At 38.0% G+C, this 22,339-nt stretch overlaps 1 protein-coding gene across 4 annotated transcripts in view; it reads left to right on the top strand.

The window, feature by feature from the left end:
• The window catches only part of COPG2 (COPI coat complex subunit gamma 2), a 161,115-nt gene that overhangs the window by 100,659 nt on the left and 38,117 nt on the right, over positions 1-22,339 (top strand). For all 4 annotated transcript variants that reach the window (XM_005550786.4, XM_005550785.4, XM_074035992.1 and 1 more), the window contains 11 exons: positions 1,779-1,912; positions 2,815-2,882; positions 4,903-5,091; positions 12,700-12,795; positions 13,108-13,351; positions 15,391-15,466; positions 16,468-16,571; positions 17,163-17,288; positions 18,450-18,512; positions 19,272-19,411; positions 19,970-20,141. In XM_005550786.4, the coding sequence (XP_005550843.2) occupies positions 1,779-1,912; positions 2,815-2,882; positions 4,903-5,091; positions 12,700-12,795; positions 13,108-13,351; positions 15,391-15,466; positions 16,468-16,571; positions 17,163-17,288; positions 18,450-18,512; positions 19,272-19,411; positions 19,970-20,141 (1,412 nt within the window). The remainder of the gene's footprint in view (positions 1-1,778; positions 1,913-2,814; positions 2,883-4,902; positions 5,092-12,699; positions 12,796-13,107; positions 13,352-15,390; positions 15,467-16,467; positions 16,572-17,162; positions 17,289-18,449; positions 18,513-19,271; positions 19,412-19,969; positions 20,142-22,339) is intronic.

Genomic DNA, 22,339 nt, shown 5'->3' with positions numbered 1-22,339 from the left:
GTGTGTATATGTGAATATTTTTGTATTTATTTGGCTTGAGACTTTTTGAGCCTCTTGGGTCCATAAATTAATGGGTTTTTGTTGTTGTTGTTGTTGTTGTTGTTTTAATCAAACTTGTGAGGTTTTCAGCCATGGTTTCTTCTTATGTTCGTTTTCCCCTTTGTGTCTCTCGTTTCCTATGAAAACTCCTATCATCCAAATGTGGGTACCCTTGATCATGTTACACAGGTCTCCAAAGCACTGTACATTTTTTTTCCTTCTTTTTTTATTTTCATCAGCTGGTTTATCTCAGTAGATCTACAAGTTTTCTTATTTTTTCATCTGTCTGCACAAGTCTGCTATTGAACTTTTCTGGCGAATTTCTCATTCCAGTCATTGCACTTTCCAAATCTAGGATTTCTATTTGGTTTCTTAAACAAAAAAAAATCATTTCTGTCTCTTTATTGGTAGTCTCTCTCGTAAGACATCCTTGTTATACTTCCCTTTAATTTAAATATGATTTCCTTTAGTTTTTTGAACATATTTATATTAGCTGACTTAAAGTTGTTGCCTAGTAAGTTCAACATCTGGGCTTCCTCAGGAATAAATTCTATTGCCTACTTTTTTTTCACATAGATGGGTCATACTTAACTATTTCTTTGTGTGTCTCATAATTATTTTGTCAAAAACGTTATATTTTAAATATTATAATGTGACAACACTGGTAATCAGACTTTTCCCTTCCCCTATCCCTGGGGTTTGTTGTTGTTGTTGTTGTTTGTGAACTTCCTGGACTATTTCTGTAGTCTTTAATCTGTATCTTGTATAGACACTGAAGTGTTTGTTTGAATGTCTGAGTCACAAATAGTGATTTGACAGATTTTCTTAAATGCTTTAAACCAGCATGTCTCCCATCATTTTCCAAGGGGTGCTGTGTATGTTGGGGCATGCTTTCCATGCCCCAGCAGTTCACAGCTCTGCCTTAGCCTTCACTTCCTGCTTTGTGCAGAGTCTCAGAGTCAAGGAAAAGTTAGAGAGTGGAGCTCTGTCAGGTCTTTAGTGGGTATTTGCTTAGCCCTCCACATGCGCATGGCCTTCTATATCCCCAGTAATATTTTAGAAATTTTCAAAGCCCTCTAAGGACATCTCATTTCCCAAATTTTCCTTTTAAGTTTTTTGGCCAGTCTCTTATTTGCCTCTGCTAAAATTGCTGCTTCTGGCAGCTGCAAGATTAACCAAATACTACTGATTTTTTTGGACAAACTCCCTGGGCATAGGGCTTTTCACACTGAGTGAGCTCTTGAGTCAGGTGAAATAAAGATTAGCCTGTGAATGGGGCTTTTCTCGGGGCACCAGACAGGTCACATAGTGACAGTTCTCTGGGGATGAGGTTTTGGCCGAGAGCTGCTTTTGTAGCCAGGCTGCTGGCATTCACAGTTACTGTGGTTCTGAGGCTGCTGGTTTCCAAAGCTGCTATGGAACTGGGAAGAGGTACATGGAAATTGAGAATGAGGCAGGTTAAAACACCAGAAAGCTCAGCATTTTTACTAAGATTCAGCTACTTTTCTTAAGTAGATGTTCAGGATTGTCAAAAATCTTTGATTAAATTTTGGAGTTCTGAAAAAGTTAATTTTGACAATTTTGCCAGTTGTCTAATTGCTTTGTGGAGAAATGAATTTTTAGAAATCCCTCATCCACCGTTCCAGAAGTGCCTCTCAATCTGCCTGTGCTTTTAATCCCTATGCATATTGCCTCTCTATTTGATATCTGTGTAATGGCCTATAAATATTTATTGGCAGCCATGAAAGTCCACTGTTTGATTTCATTGAGAGTTGCTTGCGAAATAAACATGAAATGGTTATTTATGAAGCTGCTTCAGCTATCATCCATCTTCCCAACTGCACTGCAAGAGAGTTGGCACCTGCTGTTTCAGGTTTGTTTTATATTTGATGACTGGCTTTTGCTTATGTTCCTAAGTTTTTGCTTTAAGTTTCATAGGTCTGCAGAATAGGTGTTAAGACTGTTTTTTGAATGCTAGCTCTGTGTATATATAGCCTTTGCATTCTGATAGCTTATATGTAAATAGTTTATTTTAGTTGTTCCTTACTTTACTACTTCTTTTTTAAATGTTTCTGTTTATGTATATAAAACTTCTGAAAGAATTTTATTTATATGTACATAGTTTATTAATAATAATTCTTTATTGCTTTTTTTTAAAGTTTCTATTTCCTCATATGAAACTTTTGAAAACATTTTACAGTTTTCCTTGGTGTTTAAAAAGCCCATTTGTTTTCAGAACTGTCAATATTTCTACCATTTAAGTTCAAGTATTAATGGGTATGCTAATTTTTTTTAAAAAAGAGCAAACTTTGTTTCCTATTAAAGTTTTTATAAGTGACTAAAAGTGCTTTTTCTTTTTTTTTTTTTTTTGAGACGGAGTCTCGCTCTGTCGCCAGGCTGGAGTGCAGTGGTGCAATAGCTTGGCTCACTGCAAGCTCCGCCTCCTGGGTTCACTCCATTCTCCTGCCTCAGCCTCCCAAGTAGCTGGGACTACAGGAACCCCAAAAGTGCTTTTTCTATTTTGATAAATTTATATTTTTCATGTAAATTTTTTATGCTGTGATAAAATCTATGCATATTTTGAATGTGATTCATTATGTACCATATTTTCAGCTATATGGTATATGATGAGATGAGGAATATTCACAGCATATATAGGTAATATTCACTATATCTATATCTGTATTTTAGTTCTTCAACTTTTCTGTAGTTCTCCTAAGCCAGGAGTATTCACAGTATGTATATGTAATATTATATATTATTATTATTTTTTAGTTCTTCAGCTTTTCTGTAGTTCTCCTAAGCCAGCCTTGAGATATGCAGCTGTGAGGACCTTGAACAAGGTAGGTGTTTCTTTGCTAACTGTTGACTTACATCAGTATTTAATTGAGAAACATTAAATGTGAAGCATTTGATTTTCTCTCCAAGGTTAGTATATATGATTCATGGGCTTCACCTCTACAACACTTCACTTACATTTGTGGCCTTGGGAATGCCCATTTTTATTATTATTTAGCTGAAGATTATAACTCATTCCTGACTTCTAAGCATTTTATATTCAGAAGCCACACTGTGCAATATGGTGGCCATTAGCCATCAGTGGTATTTCAATTTAAATTAATTAAAATAAAATAAAAAAATCAATCCTCAGTCACATGAGTCACACTTCTTGTACTCACAGCCACATGTGGTCAGTGGCTATTGGACAGTGCAGATCTTGAACATTTCTGTCATTGAAGGAAGTGCTTTTGCACAGTGCTGGCAGTAGCCCTGTCCAGTAGAAACCCAATGTGAATCACATATATAATTTTAAATTTTATAATAACCACATTAAAGTTTTTAAGGTAAAATTAATTTTAATAGTATATTTTATCATATGTCATCTCAACATATAATAGATATTTTTACATATCTCAAGTTTTTGACATCCAGTATATTTACATTTACAGCATACTCAGTTTGGATTAGCCACCTTTCAGATGCTTAGTAGTCACATGTTGCTGTCGGCTACATTATTAGACTGTATAGATTTAGAGGATATAATACAGAAACACAGAATAAATTAAATAAACATAGAAAATGTAAATGAAAGTTAAATGTAGTAGAAGACTTGTCATAGGCAATACATAATTATAAATTAATTGTGTAAACAATTGAAGAAAAGAGAAGTTTAGAGCAGCCATGGAATAAACCTTTATAGAACAACAATTTAAATTGTTTTTAATTTATTTATTTATTTTGGAGACAGAGTCTCACTTTGTCTCCCAGGCTGGAGTGCAGAGGCGTGATCTCGGCACACTGCAACCTCCACCTCCCAGGTTCAAGCAATTCTCATGCCCCAGCCTCCCAAGTAGCAGGGATCACAGGTACCTGCCACCATGCCCAGCGAATTTTTGTATTTTTAGTAGAGTCAGGGTTTCGCCATGTTGGCCAGGCTGGTCTCAAACTCCTGACCTCAGGTCATCTGCCCACCTCGTCCTCCCAGAGTGCTGGGATTATAGGTGTGAGCCACCAGGGCCTAAATTGTTTTTAAAGAGTTGATACAGGTCCACAATCCCTCATCTCTAATCTTGGGGCCAGATGTGTCCCAGAATTAGCTTTTAGATAAATTTTAGAAAGGTTATATGGTGTTATATCTTATTTACTAACCCTAGTGGGCCTGGGGCAGCATCCCACCATTAAAACACATTAATGTTTTTGCACAAAACATATGACTATTCTTGTCAAGTGGTACAAATTAACAATTAAAGAGTTTCACATTAGTTTAGGTCATGTTTTGCTGTTAAATAAATTTTCATCCCAATGCTTTGCTTTCCAGAGTTTTTTCAGATTTTCCAAATTGTGGGTAAGGGATTCTATACCAATACTGGGATAGACAAAAAGATGGAACAACATCAACAAAAACAAGGACACAGGAGAATGGCTGACTATGTAGTAACCATAGATAATGCAGTTTGGCTGGAGTTTGCGTGTTGAAATGCAGAAGTATTTTTTAAGTGCTAAGATATTAACAGTCTTTGTCGAGCACTGTCTACTATGCTAGATCCCGTTCTCAGTGCTCCTAACATCTAATAGACATATATGAACACGTGTACTATAAGGAAATACAGGCCAATTATAATTTTTTTAAAATGGTAATGTTAGAAAGGTTATAGGAACCTAACAAAAGAGAGTACGATGCTATACTCTGGCTGTTGATCATTTATTAAAAGATATACCTTGTTAACTGGAGCCATTCTTTTTGAAACAATGACTTCTAACTTATCCTGTCCTCTTTGGATTGCCAGTTACCTCAATTAAAATTTAAGTTCTGGCCTTTATCAAAAGCAATTTGCGTAATTTTTTTTCTTGCCCTTCCACAAGGTGGCAATGAAGCACCCCTCTGCTGTTACTGCCTGCAATCTGGACTTAGAAAACTTAATCACAGACTCAAACAGAAGCATTGCTACCTTAGCCATTACTACACTCCTCAAAACAGGAAGTGAGAGCAGTGTGGACAGGCTCATGAAGCAGATATCTTCTTTTGTGTCTGAAATCTCAGATGAGTTCAAGGTAAGAGTTTAAACATGATCATGTTTTCTCCCAGTCTGTTGGCTGCCTATTTATTTTCTTAACAGTGTCATTTGAGAAGCAGTTTTAAATTTTTATGAAGTCTAATTTATCAATTTTTTTCTTTCATAGTTATTACTGTTCCCTAAGAAACCTTTATCTACTTATTTTCTCATGCTTTAGGCTAAATGCTTTATGGTTTTAGATTTTACATTTTAGGCGGTAATCCAAGTTGAATTCCTGTTTGTTTGGTAAGTTCAGTATTTTTTCCATACCGCTATCTACTGTATTCCACCATAATTTGTTGGAAAGACTTCCTTTTTTCTATTGGAGTGCTTTGGCACCTTTGTCTACAAAGCAAATACCCATATAATTTTAGGTATATTTTTGGGCTTCTTATCATGTTACTGAACCGTTTGTCAATCCAGTACCATTACCACACTAATATTGATTAATGTAGCATTATGGTACCTCTTAAATGTCAAGTAGTGTGGTCTTCCAACTTTTTCTTTTTTAATATTCTGGTTCCTTTGCATTTCCTATGAAATTTAGGACTAGTTTATCAATCTCCACTAAACAAAGCCTACTAGGATTATGACTAGGATTGTGTTGAATCTCTAAATCAATCTGGGGAGAACTGACATCTTAATTTATTATTTTTCTATTTCATGAATATGGTATATCTCTCCCTTTAGACCTTTAATTTCTCTGAGCAGTGTTTTGTAGTGTTTACTCTAGAGGTCTTGCAAGTCTCTTGTTAAATTTATATCTAAATATTTATGCTTTTGATATGTTATTAAAAATTTTTATTGTTTACTACTAATGAAAAACTTTTAAAAAATACTTTTCCATATTAACTTGGTATCCTGTAACCTTGCTGAGTACCTTTAGTGGTTCTAGTCATCATCATACACATTATTATCTATATAATCTATATAAATAATTATGCCATTTGTGAATAGAAACAGTTTTACTTCTTTATATCCAATCCAAATGCCTTTCCTTTATTTTTCTTGGCTAATTAAAAAAGTACTTCCAGAATAGGGTTGTATAGAACTGGTGAGAGTATGTCAGAGATGATAAAAAAAAAAAAATAAATTTCAGTTAAAAGAATAAAAGTAGAAACATTGTATTGCTTCATTCTTTCTTTATACTCAGTCAAGTAGTATAACTAACCCTATTTACTCTCTACTTAGTATACATCCAGACTTTCAGAAAACAAACTTTACCTGTATATTCAAGCAGACAGTTTTGTGCATCTGGTGTAGCAGTTGCTTGTTCCAGTTTTTTCAAATTGCTTTTGTAGGAGTGAGTTTTTTCCTAAAGACATATATTTTGTTATTGAGATACCTTGACTTTGATTTTGACTGCCTGTGGTAGTGGGGTCTTTGTGTGACCTCTTGAGCAGTACACAGGGTCAGTGGTATCTGATTCCTCAGTGACTTAGGGTACAGGCATTAGTTGAGGTCGTGGTGAAGTTTAGCTGGGGACCTAGAAACATAGTCTTTGGGCTCCAGTAGTGCCAGCAGTGCACCACGTGTGCCTATTTTTAGGCCCAGCTTACATTGGCTCCAGTGTTGGTGGGTACAAGAGGGCTATCCTTGGGCCTCCACATGGCTTGCTAGAAACAAATATTGAGAGCAATGAGCCCAGTGTGTGAGTGGGTTCTTCGGCCCTTGGCAGCTGGTGTGGTGTGGGCACTAGTGGTGTTGGAGCAACCCACAGGGTCACAAGCAGTCTGTGTTGGTATTGGTAGAAGCTGCAATGGGTTGGATAGGCTAGGTCCCAGTCCCACAACTGCCTGTAGCAGGGTGGTGAGTATTATGCTAAGTGTGTTTAGGAGAGCTTGTTATCCCCTGTCCCTCCCCCAGTTGGGTGACAGCTGCAGCCACATCATCATCATCTCAAACTCAGCCTGAGGGTGGGGCGTAGCCCAGCTTTAAACTCTCAAAATGATGCCAGCTGTGGGCTTGTGACTAGAAAGGGTGGGGACCCTTCAGGTGAGCAGCATGGGCAAGAAGCTGTGGGGAGTGTGGTCTGCTTGGGGCTTGGTCTCACAGCAGCCCATTGAAGAACATTGGATATTGTCATAACTATGCATGGGGGAACCTGGCTTTCCTAGTCCCTCCTTTGACCAAGTGGTGGCTGCAGCCACATCAACTTGAACTCAACCCAAGGTGGGGCACAGCCAGCATTAAACTCTCAAAATCGTGCCATGGACCAGGGAGCAGAGAGGGTGGGGTCCCTCCCAGGTATGCAGTGTGGGCAAGAAGCTGTGAGAAGTGTGGTCTGGTCACACGTCAGTCTGACAGCTCCCTGCTACAGAGCAGTGAGTATGATCCTAGATATGTATAGGATAGCCTGGTTTCCCTGCCCTCCTTGGCCAAGTAGCAGCTACAACTGCATCAGCCCTAACTCAGGTCGAGGGCAGGGTGCAGCCCAGTGTTAAACTCTCAAAATGGCACCTTGGGGCCGGGACCAGAGAGGGTGTGGCACCTCCCAGGCAACCAGTGTGGGCAAGAAGCGGTGAGGAGAGCAGTCTGCTCACATCTCAGTCTCACGGCATCCTGCTGCAGGGCAGTAGATATTGTCGTAATGATGCATAGGATAGCAGATTTATCCTAATGCATATCCTAATTTATCCTATGTGTATCCTAATGATGCATAGGATAGCATTTTTAGGATAATACCTACTGCCCTGCAGCAGAAGGCTGTGAGACTGAGATCTCCCTGTCCCTCCTTGGCCAGGCAGTGGCTGCAGCTATGCACAAGACTAATTTAAAATGTCAGGCAAAGGAGTTACAAGTTTTGGAGGCAGTCTTTGTGGTGGTGAAGAGAATGACCTTTAGAATCAAAATCCCTAGGTTTAAATCCTGATTCTACCACTTACGAGATATGTGACCTCAGGTGAGTCACATAAATTCTTACTGCCTCAGCTTCCTTAGCTGTACAATGGAGATAATAATAGTACTTACCTCATAGAGTTATTGTGAAGTATAAATGAAATAATAAAGAATTAAGAATAATATATGTGTCATTATTATTATTTTATGTATGTGTAGTATGGAAAGAACTGCTAATTCATAATTGATCTTTTAACGTCTGCACACAGAATAGTTGAATATTGACTAAGTGGGTTATTTCTTCCTTGTTTTCAGTGCAGTTATATAAATCTCTTGAAATACAGATAGATTTGTTTCAGTTTGCTTTCGGTTTTATATTTTTCCCCTTCCCATCTTTTTTCTTTTCTTTTTTTTTTTTTTTTGAGACAGGATCTCACTGTGTCACCCAGGCTGGAGTACAGTTGCATTATCATAGCTCATTGCGGCCTCAACCTCCCTGGGCTCAGGTGGTCCTCCTGCCTTAGCCTCCCAAGTAGCTGAGACTACAGGCACAAGCCACCATGCCTGACTAATTTTGCATTTTTTGTAGAGACAGGGTTTCACCATTGGGAGAAAGGTAAAAGGATTGATTGTCCAGGCTGGTCTTGAGCTCCTGAGCTCAAGCTGTTCACCTGCCTCAGCCTCCTAAAGTGCTGGGATTATAGGCATAAGCCACCATGCCCAGCTGCATTTCCCCTATTTTCTATAGGATTTTTAGTCTTTTGTTTCCTTAATTTTTTTGTATATTCAGGATATTAGCTCTTTACCTGTGAAAGATGTTACGAGTATTTTCTACTGGTTTGTCATTTAACTTTTCTTATGATGTCTTTTGTCATGCAAAAGTGTTATTTTTTTTAGGTAGTCATATTTGCCAGCCTTTTATTTTATTTGACTTTGAGTCATAATTAAAAATTTATTCCCTTCAAAGTATAGAGTAATTCACTCATGTTCTCTTCTAATACATTTATAGTTTCGTATTTTACATTTAGATCTCTGGTCCGTTGAATTTTTTTATTATATATGCTATGAACAGATTCAATCTTATCCTTTTCCATTGACTACCCAGTTAGTTGCCCCCCAAAATTTTATTTAAGGCCAGGTGTGGTGGCTCACACCTTGAATCCTAGGACTTTGGGAGGCCGAGGCAGGGGCATGCTTGAGTCCAGGAGTTCAAAACCAGCCTGGGCAACATAGTGAGACCCTGTCGCTACAAAAAAAATACAAAAATTAGTCAGACATGGTGGTGTACACCTATAATCCCAGTTACTTGGGAGGCTGAGGTGGGAGGATGGCTTGAGCCTGGGAGGTTGGGGCTGCAGTGAGCTGTGATGATGCCACTGCACTCTGTCCTGGGCAACAGAGCAAGATCTTGTGTATTAGTCTGTTGTCACACTACTATAAAGAAACACCTGAGACTGGGTAATTTATAAAGAAAAGAGGTTTAATTGGCTCACAGTTCTGCAGGCTGAACAGGAAGCATGGCAGCGTCTGCTTCTGGGGCAGCCTCAGGGAGTTTTTACTCATGGTGGAAGGCAAAACAGGAGCAGATGTCTTACAAGGCAGAAGCATGACCAAGGGGGGTGTGGAGGGGTGTCACACACTTTTAAATGACCAGATCTTACAAGAACTTACTATCACGAGAACAGCACAAGCAGGGAAATCTGCCCCCATGATCCAGTCATCTCCCACCAGGCCCCACCTCCAACATTGGCAATTACAATTCAACATGAGATTTGGGTGGGGACACAGATCCAAACCATATTACCTTAACTCAAAAAAAGTTATTTTCATTTTTTCTATAGACAATTAGGGGAAAGCTGAAAGAAAATTTTTAAGACCATCTTTGCCCCAATAATTTGAGACATCATCTTTATCATATGTACCTGAGTTTGTATGTTTATACAAACTCAAAAAAGTTGCATACGTACTTGAGTCTGTTTCTGGAGTGTCTATTCTACTTATATATTGGTCTGTTTATTCATATACCACTGCTACACTCTGTTCTAAATATAGAAGCTTCGTAGGACGCTTAGCTCTCCATCATAGTTCTTTATTTTCATTGTTTTCCTGGCTATTCTTGCATGTTTCTTTTTCTTTTTTTCTTTTTTTTTTTTTTTTTTTTTGAGATGGAGTTTCATTCTCGTTGCCCAGGCTAGAGTGCAATGGCTTGATCTTGGCTAACTGCAACCTCCCTCTCCCAGGTTTAAGCGATTCTCCTGCCTCAGCCTCCCACGTAGCTGGGATTACAGGCACCCACCACCACGCCCAGCTAATTTTTTGTATTTTTAGTGAAGACAGGGTTTCACCATGTTGTCCAGGCTGGTCTCGAGCTCCTGACCTCAGGTGATCCACCCGCCTTGGCCTCCCAAAGTGCTGGGATTACAGGCGTGAGCCACTGTGCCTAGCCACATGTTTATTTTTCTAATGAACTTTAGTATCAAGCTGTCTAGCTTCATAAAAAACCTTGTTGACATTTTCTGTTGGGATCACATTAAATTCATAAGTTAGGGGAGAACACATATCCTGATGATTTTTGAACATCCTAAGAACAAGGATGTCTTTTAATTTGTTCAAATCTGCTTTTATGCCTTTCAAAAATGTTGTTTAAAAAATATTTTTATATTAGTTTTGAATGGTTTTAAAATGCTTATTTCTAAATAACTTACCTTTTTCATTGCTATTATAAATGTTTTTTATTCCATTTTATCTTCTACCTGGCTATCATTTATGTATATAAATATTACTGGTTTTGCATGTTAATTTTATATCCTGCTACCTTGGTGAATTATTGAGTTAGTTTTATTATTCATTCTCTAGGGTTTTCATATATACCATCATGTCATCTAAAAACAAACATATTTTTGTTTGTTTTGTCTTCTGCAATTCTTGTTTCTTTGTTTTCCCTTATCTAATTGCATTGGCTAATATCTCCAGAATAATGCTAAATAATTATGGAGATAGTTTCAGGGTTCCGTATTAAGTAATATGCTGGCATTAAGATTGAAGTATATATGTTTACCTTATGGACATATCTATTCCTTTTTTTTTTCAAGAATATTTATTAGGAATGGATGTTGGATTTTATCAAAGACTTTTCAGCATTTTGGATATTATCCTCTGACTCATGAATGTGATGTTATTTTATCAATTTTCTAATGCAGAACCATCTTTACATTCTTGATAAACCCCATTTCATCACAGTGCATTATTTCTTTAATGTAGTGTTAGAATCTGTTAACTAATATATTACTTTTAGAATTTTTACATCAATATTTATAAATGATTTTAGTCTGTAATTTTTCTTTCTGTACATATATGCCATCTTTATTAGGCTTAAGTATCATTGCTTCATACAAACATTATGGAGATTTTCTTTGCTCTGAAACTGTATATATGGATTTGGGGTTATCCAATTATTGGTAGACAATTCTGAATTATTCATGCGTCTCTTTTCTGCACATCTTGCAAGTTAGGCACTAACTGCCGTCTGTTTCCTGCTATCACAGCTGTGTTCCCTTCCCATAATATAAGACATCTTCCAGCCTTAGAAGATAGAGATCGTGTCTCCCTCTAAAGGAAAGGGAAGATTTCCTTGCAGCCCCAGAAAATACTAATAGTATTTGGAGCAAAAAGCCCTCTGGAGCAAAAAGCAAACATGTTTATGGTCCAATATAATAATGTTTTTCTTCAGAAAAAAGGACAGGCATGCTTACTCCCCACTGTAAATGTTCAGATTCCATCTTTAGGGTTCTTATCCGGTAATGCAGCCTACTGCAAGACCAGGTATTATCTGGCTCTTTGCATTGCACTTTGGGAATTTTGGGGCTCAGGAAACCCACCCCAAAATGCTCATACTCTGGCTACTGCTACTGCTGTGAATAGTTAACTGTCTTTCATCGCTGAGCCAGGAGTCTCATGTTTTCTACCAGCATCCATGAAATTGTGACAGGTTAACTTGTTAGCCACAAGTAGGGTAAAATCTCACATTCTTCATGCATCTTGACACAGGTCTGTATTTTTATTTTATTTATTTTTTGAGACAGAGTCTCTCTGTGTCACCCAGGCTGGAGGGCAGTGGTGCATCTCAGCTCACTGCAACCTCCGCCTCCCAGGTTCGAGCAATTCTTATGTCTCAGCCTCCCCAGGTAGCTGGGACTTGCAGGCCCACACCACCACACCCGGCTAATATTTGTATTTTTTTAGTAGAGACAGTATTTCACCATATTGGTCAGGCTGGTCTCGAACTTCTGACCTTTGGTGATCCACCCACCTTAGCCTCCCGAAGTCCTGGGATTACAGGGCGTGAGCCACCGTGCCTGGTCTTTCAAGTTGTGGTAAAATTCCCGTAGAAAGCATTTTGTGAAGTAGTTCCTTGATAGCTTTCTCTATTTCTTCTATGGAAATCAGTCTGTTCAAGCTTTTTATCTTTATAGTTCACTTTAAAATCTTTGATGTGAGTATTTGTCTAAGGCAAAGGGAAGGGATCTCTTGAATGAACTTTATTTTTACATTGCTTTTTATTTTCCTTTGTGGTCTCCTTGGTTATCTTCCATGAAGAACAAGTATTGTCATTTTAGGCAACTACAATGTCTTCTTAGCTTGCAGTAAGTAAGTAGGAAAGTGTGTTTAGTAGCCAAAGTTATAAAGATGAATGTCTTTTCTGTGCTTGCTTTTGATAGGTGGTGGTTGTACAGTCATAAAAGTGAATATTCTTTTTGTTTTTCTACAGGTGGTGGTTGTACAGGCAATTAGTGCTCTCTGTCAGAAATACCCTCGAAAGCACAGTGTCATGATGACTTTCCTCTCCAACATGCTCCGAGATGATGTAGGTAGACTACTTTTTAATCGTAGGAAGTTGCTCTCTTAAATTCTTAGGATTGCCATGAAATACCATAGTGTTTTAAGGAGATTTCTTTATCATCTCAGTATGCCTCTCAAGTAGTACACTAAGTCTGGTTACTGTCTTATTAATAAACATGCCATTGCTTTACTTTCCCCACTTGGAGAAAAACCACTTTTTTGTTTCAAAAAGGTGGGAAATGAAATCTGAATTTTATAAGCATGAACCTTGGAGTGTAAGCATTTCTCCAAAACGTGTCCCTAGAATGAATGGCAGTTTTATCTTCTTTTTTGCCAGGGAGGCTTTGAGTACAAGCGGGCCATTGTGGACTGCATAATCAGCATTGTGGAAGAGAACCCTGAGAGTAAAGAAGCAGGCCTAGCCCACCTTTGTGAATTCATTGAGGACTGTGAACACACTGTTCTGGCTACTAAGATTCTACACTTGTTGGGCAAAGAGGGCCCTAGAACGCCTGTCCCCTCCAAATATATCCGCTTTATTTTTAATAGGGTTGTCCTGGAGAATGAGGCTGTCAGAGCTGGTGAGTCATTGGGACACTGATATTGATGATGCTGATCTTTTGAAATACTTAGGAGAGTAATAATGAAATTGAAAAATGAAGTTGCAGGATCTGTTAGATTGTGGGATTTTTAGAGCATGCTTAGGGCCCAGATATCTTTCTATGTACTCAATTTCCATCCTCATTTTTGCCTTAGATTAGAGACAAATAACCCTTCACTTTCAGTATGATAGGAATACTGTGATGGCTCATCCGTTTTTTTCAGTTATAGTCATAATTATGAATGTTTGTAGAATTTGTTTATGTGTTTCTATATGTATATTTTTAAGTGACTTTTCCTCCCTAATCTTTCTTCCCCTTAGCATATGAATAGATCCAAATCTCTCCCATTAAAGATGTAAACTCTCTATAAGCCTTTCACTAGCTACTGACTCTATACTTTCCTTCCCCTCGTAGATAAACTGGAAGTAGCCATTATTAGCTGCCTGCATGAATTCATTATCCGTTTTTCTCTTTAACTCAGTGTGATGTAGCTCTCCTTTAAAAAACCTCTGAAGTAATTTTACTGAAAATTACTTATAAACTAGTTGTAAAATCAAGTTAGATACTTTAATGTTCTTATCTTTGTTTACACTCAGTCCACTTGATGTGCTATTGACTGAACACTTGGTGAAACCCTGTAGCCTTGGTTTCCACAATAGCCTACATGTTTCCATCACTCCTCACTCTTATTTATAGAGCTCTTCTTCCCAGCCCCCTTCCTTGAAATATTAGTTCTCTCTAGGGTTTTGACTTCTCAACATCTACATTCTTCTTGGTGATCATTTTCAGAGCTCTACTGATAGGCTATGACATTCCAGTCATGTCTCTTTCCTGAACTTGTTTGTCCAAATAACTTAAAGCACTTCAAATTCAGCCTGAAATTCAAACTAACCTCACATTCATCATCCACTCAGTTATCAAGATAGAATCTTGTTCTGCTGCCTTACAGCCCCTATCTGTTCTGTAGCAAAGTGCTTTCAATTGTGTCTCTTTAATATTTCTTCGTTCTCTCTTCTGTTTTCATGGTGCTGATTGAGGCTGTCATCATTTCAGATGCCTAACTATCTGACTGCTTCTAGACTCACATATATCCAGCCTATTCTTTACACCCTGCTAAAAAAAAGGGGGGGACTTTCAAATATACATATTTATCTCATATTTAATATCCTTTAATAATGAGATTAAACCATACCCTAATTTTGTTTTATTTCCAGTCTCTCCCTTGTCTCTTCTTGCTCTCCAACATGGGTCCTATGCTCAGCCTTCCCCACCTGTCCAGTAATATACCACACTTTCTTCTCTGGGCAGTGGCCATTTGAACTTGTTATTTTCCCTGCCTCTAATCCTACTCTTATCCTGCCTTTTTCCTCTGGCTAACAGTACTTGTTCTTCAGATTTTAGCTCAAGTAATATGTGTTAGCTCCTTGTCTTAGTTTTCCACCACCAATTCTGATTTAGTTCCTTTCTGTGTATTCACATAGCATCCTGGATATATTTCTTCCATGGACTTACTATGATGTGCCATAATTCTCTCTCTACATACCTATCTTTCCCACTAGAGTATAGCTCCTTGAGATCAGGGACATGTCTTTTATCTGCCCCAGTACCTAGCACAATTCCTGACAAAAGTTTGGTGAACAATGAATCTTTGTTGAATGAGAGGAATTTTAATAATAGAACTTCTTTTTGTGCTTGGGGCTGGTTGTTTGAGATTAAAGCTTAATCACATCAGTGTGATATATAAGGGGTTGTGGTGGGGTGGAGATACAGCTCCTACAGAAAATCTATATGAATCTTTTTCCTCAATTCTTGGAAGATTTTCCTATTCAGAGCTCTCTTGGGCTTGCAGAATTCTATTTCTGCTTAACAGTATCAAAGAAATAAGATCAAGAAACAATAAAACAAGAGGGTTTATCTCCACTAAACATGGGAACACTTTTCTAATTTTTTTTCAAATGGTTATTGGTTAACTCTGAGAAACCAATATTTATGTAGCATAATTGTATGCTTCATTATAGCTGCTGTGAGTGCTTTGGCTAAATTTGGGGCTCAGAATGAGAGTCTTCTCCCAAGCATCCTTGTACTCTTACAGAGGTAAGTTAAATAATGTCTCTTTTTAAAAAAAATAAGAATTCTATATGGTTAAATAGTGAAATCCTCATTGTACCATAGAGCAGATGTACTCTAAGGCCTAAGAGTAGAGCTATTGGAGCAAGTCAGGGGCAAATGGCAGTTCCTTTCTCTTTTTAGTAATTGTGTATACCTCTCAATCAATTTGATGTGCTATTGACTGATCACTTCATCAAAGCCTCTAGCCTTGGTTTACGCAATAGCCTACATGTTTCCATCACTCCTCACTCGTATTTATAGAGCTTCTCTTCCCAGCCCCATTCCCTAAAACATTAGTTCTCCATAGGGTTTTATGTGCTAGGTACGTGTCACGTTAGACTTTGGCTTTCTCTCACTTGATTTTGAGAAAGTGACTTAAATACATATGCCTCAATTTGTACAACAGGCTTACTTAAAAAAGCTATTAGGTAATTCACTATGCAGAGTTGAAAATAATAGTTTTTCATTGTCTTCATGACTCTCTGATGAGGAAAAGACTTGCTTTAGCAAACTGTGATTGCATCTTATAATTGAAGCAGATAAATTACAAGCCAAAGGTTAGCTAGTTTACATAAATTGTCATTTGAGCAATAACAATGGCTGGATTTTGAATTTATCTTTTTAGTATCCTTGGAAAGTATAATACTCCCATTTCCTAATTACAAAAAAGTCTAAGTCTTCAACAGGGTCATGTGGTTACAGATGGAAGAAAAGACTCCAGACTGCTATTTCATGTTCTTGTGCTCCTCGTTATTTTAATGCCTACTTCTGTAGTGCTTGTGATTCACAATAACAGTATTTCTTTAGTAATTCAGAACAGTACCCAAGATTTGTGGAGACTTTAGGAGCTACTGTTGGCTATTGTTGAGCACTTTTTTAAAGATAGTATCAGATGACGACCTGAGCTGTGTCCTTTAGATTTGGTAGTAGAGCTATTGGAAGTCTTTGGGGTACTGTGACATGACTATTCTGTTTCTCCTGGACAGGTGCATGATGGATACTGATGATGAGGTACGAGACAGAGCTACCTTCTATCTGAATGTGCTGCAGCAGAGGCAGATGGCACTAAATGCCACATATATCTTTAATGGTCAGTGAAAGCCAAGGATGTCCACTTTTGTTCCTTGAATGGTGTCTAGGAAGCATATTTCATGATTTGCATATGAACTAACTTCACTAGGCAAATGCTTGGTTTTTGTCTTTGAATGCATTTCCGTTTCTAGAGAAACCTGTGTCTATCGGACAGTTTCTAATTTGGTAATGGTAATTCCTGTGCAACAATCTATAAGAATATAGATTGGGCCCTTACATTTTTTAAGAACGTTGCTCACTTATTCCTGGTTCTCCTTGAACTCCTTCTTGGATGGGTTTACCTTTTTCCTGTTTTCTTATGCTATTGTTGTTCCCATATAGCTAAGTTGCTTTCTTTTCCGGGAGGTACATACATTTTGTTGAAAATGTGTATGCTATGCTCCCATGTTTCCTTGAATGAAATAAGTCAGTTTATAAGTTTATAAGGTAATTTCAAGAATATCCTTTATTTTTATATTTAGGTTATAAAGCTTTTGGTTATATTTTTCTCTTCCTTCAGAAAGCTTTGATAAATATTACAAACCTGGGCCTATTTGGATTTGGGGATTGGCAAGAGGTTATAATGCTGAGATTTCTCTGTGTTTCACAGGTTTGACGGTCTCCGTACCAGGGATGGAAAAAGCCTTACACCAGTACACGTTGGAGCCTTCAGAAAAACCGTTTGACATGAAATCAATTCCTCTTGCTATGGCTCCTGTCTTCGAACAGAAAGCAGGTTAACTCTATTCGTTTTTCTGTGTATAAGTAGTTTTGCAAAACCAAAAAATACTATCTTACTTTCTCTAATACGCATTTAATTATCACTCTTTTTTTTTTTTTTTTTTTTTTTTTTTTTTTTGGAGATGGAGTCTCGCTCCCGTCACACGGGCTGGTGTGCAGTGACACGATCTTGGCTCACTGCAACCTCCACCTCCCAGGTTCAAGCAATTCTCCTTCCTCAGTCTTCCGAGTAGCTAGGATTACAGGCATGCCCTACTACGCCTGGCTAATTTTTCTAGTTTTAGTAGAGACTGGATTTCACCATGTTGGCTAGGCTGGTCTTGTACTCCTGACCTCAGGTGATCCACCTGCCTCAGCCTCCCACAGTGCTTGGATTACAGGCGGGGAGCCACTGTGCTCGGCCGATTGTCACCCCTTCTAAATCTTTTAGATTTAAGACCTATTTTTATTAGAGTTTTTAAAAACTCCTGGTTTTTACATAAAAGCAGTAATATGAAATATGCTCCAAGATAAAGGTTTTTTTTTTAATGCAAAGTCTTACAGTATCTGAAGTCAGTTGCCACTGTGCGTCTCACTCAGAGCAGTTAATAGTGCTGTTGCCTCCTATTTTTATTTTCCGAAGTTGATAATCTCTAAGTTAATTGATTTTGTTATTGGAGGTTCATCTTAAAAGAATTTATGGGACACAATCATAAAAAATATTCCCAAAGAATATCTAACTTTAAAACTTAAAACAAAAACAGAAGACATAAATGTTTAGTGGTTAGAACACAAAACTGGGAAGAAACAATTTTATGCTTATTTTCAACATTTTCAGTTTTTCTGTTGATATAAGTAATTTTTCCTATTTTGATCATGAGAAGATTTTTTAAATAAATTGTTTTTCCTTTTCTGAGTAATTTTTGTACATCCCAGTCCATTTAAAGCAAATTCTATATTTTTAGGGCTTACTTTATGATTCCACAACATATGTTCACTACATACATTTTAATTTGAGTGTCCCCCCATCAGAAGTGACAGATAACCTGTAAGTATGATTTAGTAATAGCTCATTATATATCTGCTAGAAATGTCTGCTCTTTTCTCTTTCTGTCTGCATTGCTAGCTTGATAGTACGGGGAGAAGTTCACTTACTTGCTCATATCTGTCTTTATAGAAATCACATTTGTGGCTACTAAGCCAGAGAAGCTGGCTCCTTCCAGGCAAGACATTTTCCAAGGTATGATGATTTGATGGTTAGACGTAATAATCTCGCCCCTTGGCATTGTAAATATAATAAAGTCCACCAGTCTTACTCAATTTGATCAGTTCTCAATATAGGAAATCTTCATGTGGCTGAACACCATAGGGTATAGTTGCTGAGGCTACCCGGAGTCCAGGAACTTTCCAGTTTGTAATTGCTAACTGGGAATGTTTTTCTTTTCTGTATCTCGTTGGTTAACAGGGAACTCATTGTAAAATAAGTATTTAGTTTCTTTTTTTTTTTCTTTTGCTTTCATTATTATATAAGCTCACTTACTTAAAAGATTATTTCACTAAAACTTGGGGACATATTAGTTGAATGTTCAACCATTAGTAAGGCTATGGAAACTAAAGTTTTTGTGTTTTTTTTTTTTTTGAGACAGAGTCTCACTCTGTCGCCCAGGCTGGAGTGCAGTGGCGCGATCTCGGCTCACTACAAGCTCTGCCTCCCAGGTTCACGCCGTTCTCCTGCCTCAGCCTCCTGAGTAGCTGGGATTACAGGCGCCCTCCACCACGCCCAGCTAATTTTTTTGTATTTTTAGTAGAGACGGGGTTTCACCATGTTAGCCAGGATAGTCTCAATCTCCTGACCTCGTGATCCGCACGCCTTGGCCTCCCAAAGTGCTGGGATTACAGGCGTGAGCCACCGCGCCCGGCCAACTAAAGCATTTTTTAAGCATCCAGAGTAAAGCCTTTCCCTGTCTTCTTCATAGCCTGTGTTCTTTTTTCTTGATAGAACAATTGGCTGCCATTCCTGAGTTTCTGAATATAGGACCCTTGTTCAAGTCTTCTGAGCCTGTTCAACTTACAGAAGCAGAGACAGAATATTTTGTTCGATGTATCAAGCACATGTTTACCAATCACATTGTGTTCCAGGTAAGAGAATGCCCTTAACTCCTGTAGGGATTTAGTATAAACTGGTATGCTTTGAGACAAATATCCTTTACCTATAATTCTAGTTTCTTTTATAGATAATTAATTTGGCAGAATTTCTGGTTTTCTTGCTTAACACCAGAGCTATAGAGATCCCTTCATGTGATGGGCAACTTTTGATGGTTCAAATCTAAAGGACATAAAACTGAAATGTGTGAAGAAGTTGGACAACATAAAGTATAACCAACTTTTTAAAATTATCATTTAACATCAGGGTAGATTAAGTGGGCTAATTCTAAGAACTTAGATTTGACAGCGATCAGACTTCTGCCATCTTGTTTGGTACAGCAGTCTCAGGAAAGAGAAAAAACTGGTGAATAATATAAACAAAAGACCTCAACAATAAGGCTCTCCCTGTTGCCAAAAGAAGAATCTTAGGAGGAGACCTACCCTGCTCTTTAGAGGTAGAAGGTATAGTGGGTTCCAGAGCTGAGTAGTGGGTTATGAGTGGGAAGGATAACTTGTTATCCTTCACAACTTTTCCATTTACTGACTTTTCAGTTTGACTGCACCAACACTCTCAATGACCAGCTGCTGGAAAAAGTGACAGTGCAGATGGAGCCATCAGATTCCTATGAAGTGCTGTGTTGTATCCCAGCCCCCAGCCTTCCTTATAACCAACCAGGAATATGTTACACTCTTGTTCGTTTGCCTGATGATGACCCTACAGCAGGTACTAACCCTTAGAAGGGAGGAGATACTTACGTGATTCACAATGCATTACCTTGAGAGCGCTTCAACTCTTCCAATGCTCAGTTTAAGAATGTGATGCTTTTCTAGAATTTAATGTAATGATAATGAGTGTGTGTGTGTATGTGTTTGTGTGTGTGTGTGAATATATATATTTATAAAATTGGTTACTGCTGCAGAAATAATTTTAAAACTAAATCTCTGAGTAAAATTTGCTAAACACTTAATCTTAAAAGAGAAACTGAGTGTGTATAGCACAAAAAGGAACTCAAGCTTTCTGTTGGAATAATGTGACCACTTGTGACAGTTCATATACCTGATGTCTCCTATGAAGAATCTTGACCCACTTGTCCTCAAAGTTTCTATCTAGTTAGATTGAACTTGGTTATGTAGTAGATGGTTGACATTTTAAAATATATCATTTTTGAAGGTCCTGTAGCATAAGGCTGGTGTCTGAGAGCATGTCTCAGCCTAGTGAGTGGCTTAGCCAACCATGTGTGTCCACATTAAGAAGGGCTTTTAATTCCCAGCTTGACCCATATGCAGTCTTTGCAGGGGGAAAAACAGCCCCTAAAAGGCAGCCAGGTAGTGTCAGTAGTAGTATTTCCTTATTTGGAGACTTGGGAAGGTCTCATGACCTATCTCTTGTGAATGTCAAGTATTTGTTCTACTTGATTCCCCCCACCGCCATTTTCCTCCTTGATTTCTTCTCATATTCATTGCACAATATTCATAACTGTTACCCAATTTTCACAGAAATAAGCACACACATCACATTTATGTTTTGAATAACTTTTACTGCTCATAAGTACAGGAAAAACAGAAGTTAAAAAATTAACAAATACTGGGGAAGTTACAGAGTTACAAGAAATCATAAAAGCACTAGTAAATAGTTATCCCTGGTCATCATTCAGTTACATTTGGGGCTTAACCTGCTTTCTTTTAGCCCCTCTCCAAACTCCCTTCTTAGATGTTGGTTCCTGGGAGCCTCTGTCCAGTCTTATCTGTGTTAGGTGATAGACCAGGCTGCTCAGACTCTAGCACGAGGTAGATTCAAGTTGGCACCACTGCTGTGTCTGAATCCCAGGTTGTTCCCTCTGGCCCTGGGTGGAACTCTACTTCTATCCTCTAGCCACCCTGGATCCATAACCCCCTGAGTAGGAAGGCACTTTCCTATCTGGCCTCCAGTATTTCTCCTTTGAGCTCAAGATTATCTGGCTTTAACCTTTAATTACCTCCTTTATCCCTTTGTGAGGTTTCTCTAGTTCCATTTCCTTATAACTTCGCTTTCTCTCCTGGTCTGTTTTTCTCTCCTGGTCTGTTTTTCTCTCCAGTTAGATTTGTCTGAAATATGTCCACGAGCCAGTAATTAAGCTGGCTCTACTCTTAAGTAAACCTAGTTTTATTTACCCTTTTCTAAACTAGTATTTGGGCCCAATCTTAATGTAGTCCTGTGGCTTCTACCATTGTCTGGAGAGATTCTGCACTTCGTCAGTTCTTTTCCAGTAGCCATCTTTCCATGTTTCAGAATTCCTCCCGCTATTCTACCTCTCACTATTCTACCTCTCACCAACATCCTGTTTTTTAAGGGATGCTATTACTTTGCCACTTACTTTCAGAGGGAAGTGAAATGCTGAACCCATTGAAGAATCAGTCCCTTGCCAATTGAGAATACTAGCTCTTCCCACTTCCCCAGGTTCATTTTGCTAACTAATAACTCAGGTGGCTCACACCCCAGGAAGTATTCTTAACAGAATCTAAGAAGTACAATTTTATAATACCAAAATACACAAAACAGCAATATAGAAATTACATATAGCATAGGAAAAAACCAACAACAACAACAGAAAACATTTCCACCAAGAGAGAAAAAGAGGAGAGGTTTTCTTGCCCCTGTTCACTAAGGATTTTTAAAACATAGATCTTACAGATTAGCCCAGAGATTTCAACATTTGGTCTGCTGGCTATGGACTCTTTTGCTTGATGGTTTGATTTTTGTTTATAAAAGTTTGGCATTTAGGGAATTGTTTAAAGTTTCGTTAGTAGTAAGTTTATATTTGACCCATCATATACCTACTTAAAAACAAACTCCTTTCTATTTAGTTTTTATCAGAATTCTCAAATTTTTAATCCATGGCCAATCTAAAGTCTATGCTATGCAATGAAAGAAGTAAAATACCA

The sequence above is a fragment of the Macaca fascicularis genome, chromosome 3 (genome assembly GCF_037993035.2).
Source record: "Macaca fascicularis isolate 582-1 chromosome 3, T2T-MFA8v1.1".
Lineage (NCBI taxonomy): Eukaryota > Metazoa > Chordata > Mammalia > Primates > Cercopithecidae > Macaca > Macaca fascicularis.
The sequence above is the reverse complement of the archived record's forward strand: the minus strand, read 5'-3'. Positions and strand labels throughout refer to the sequence as shown.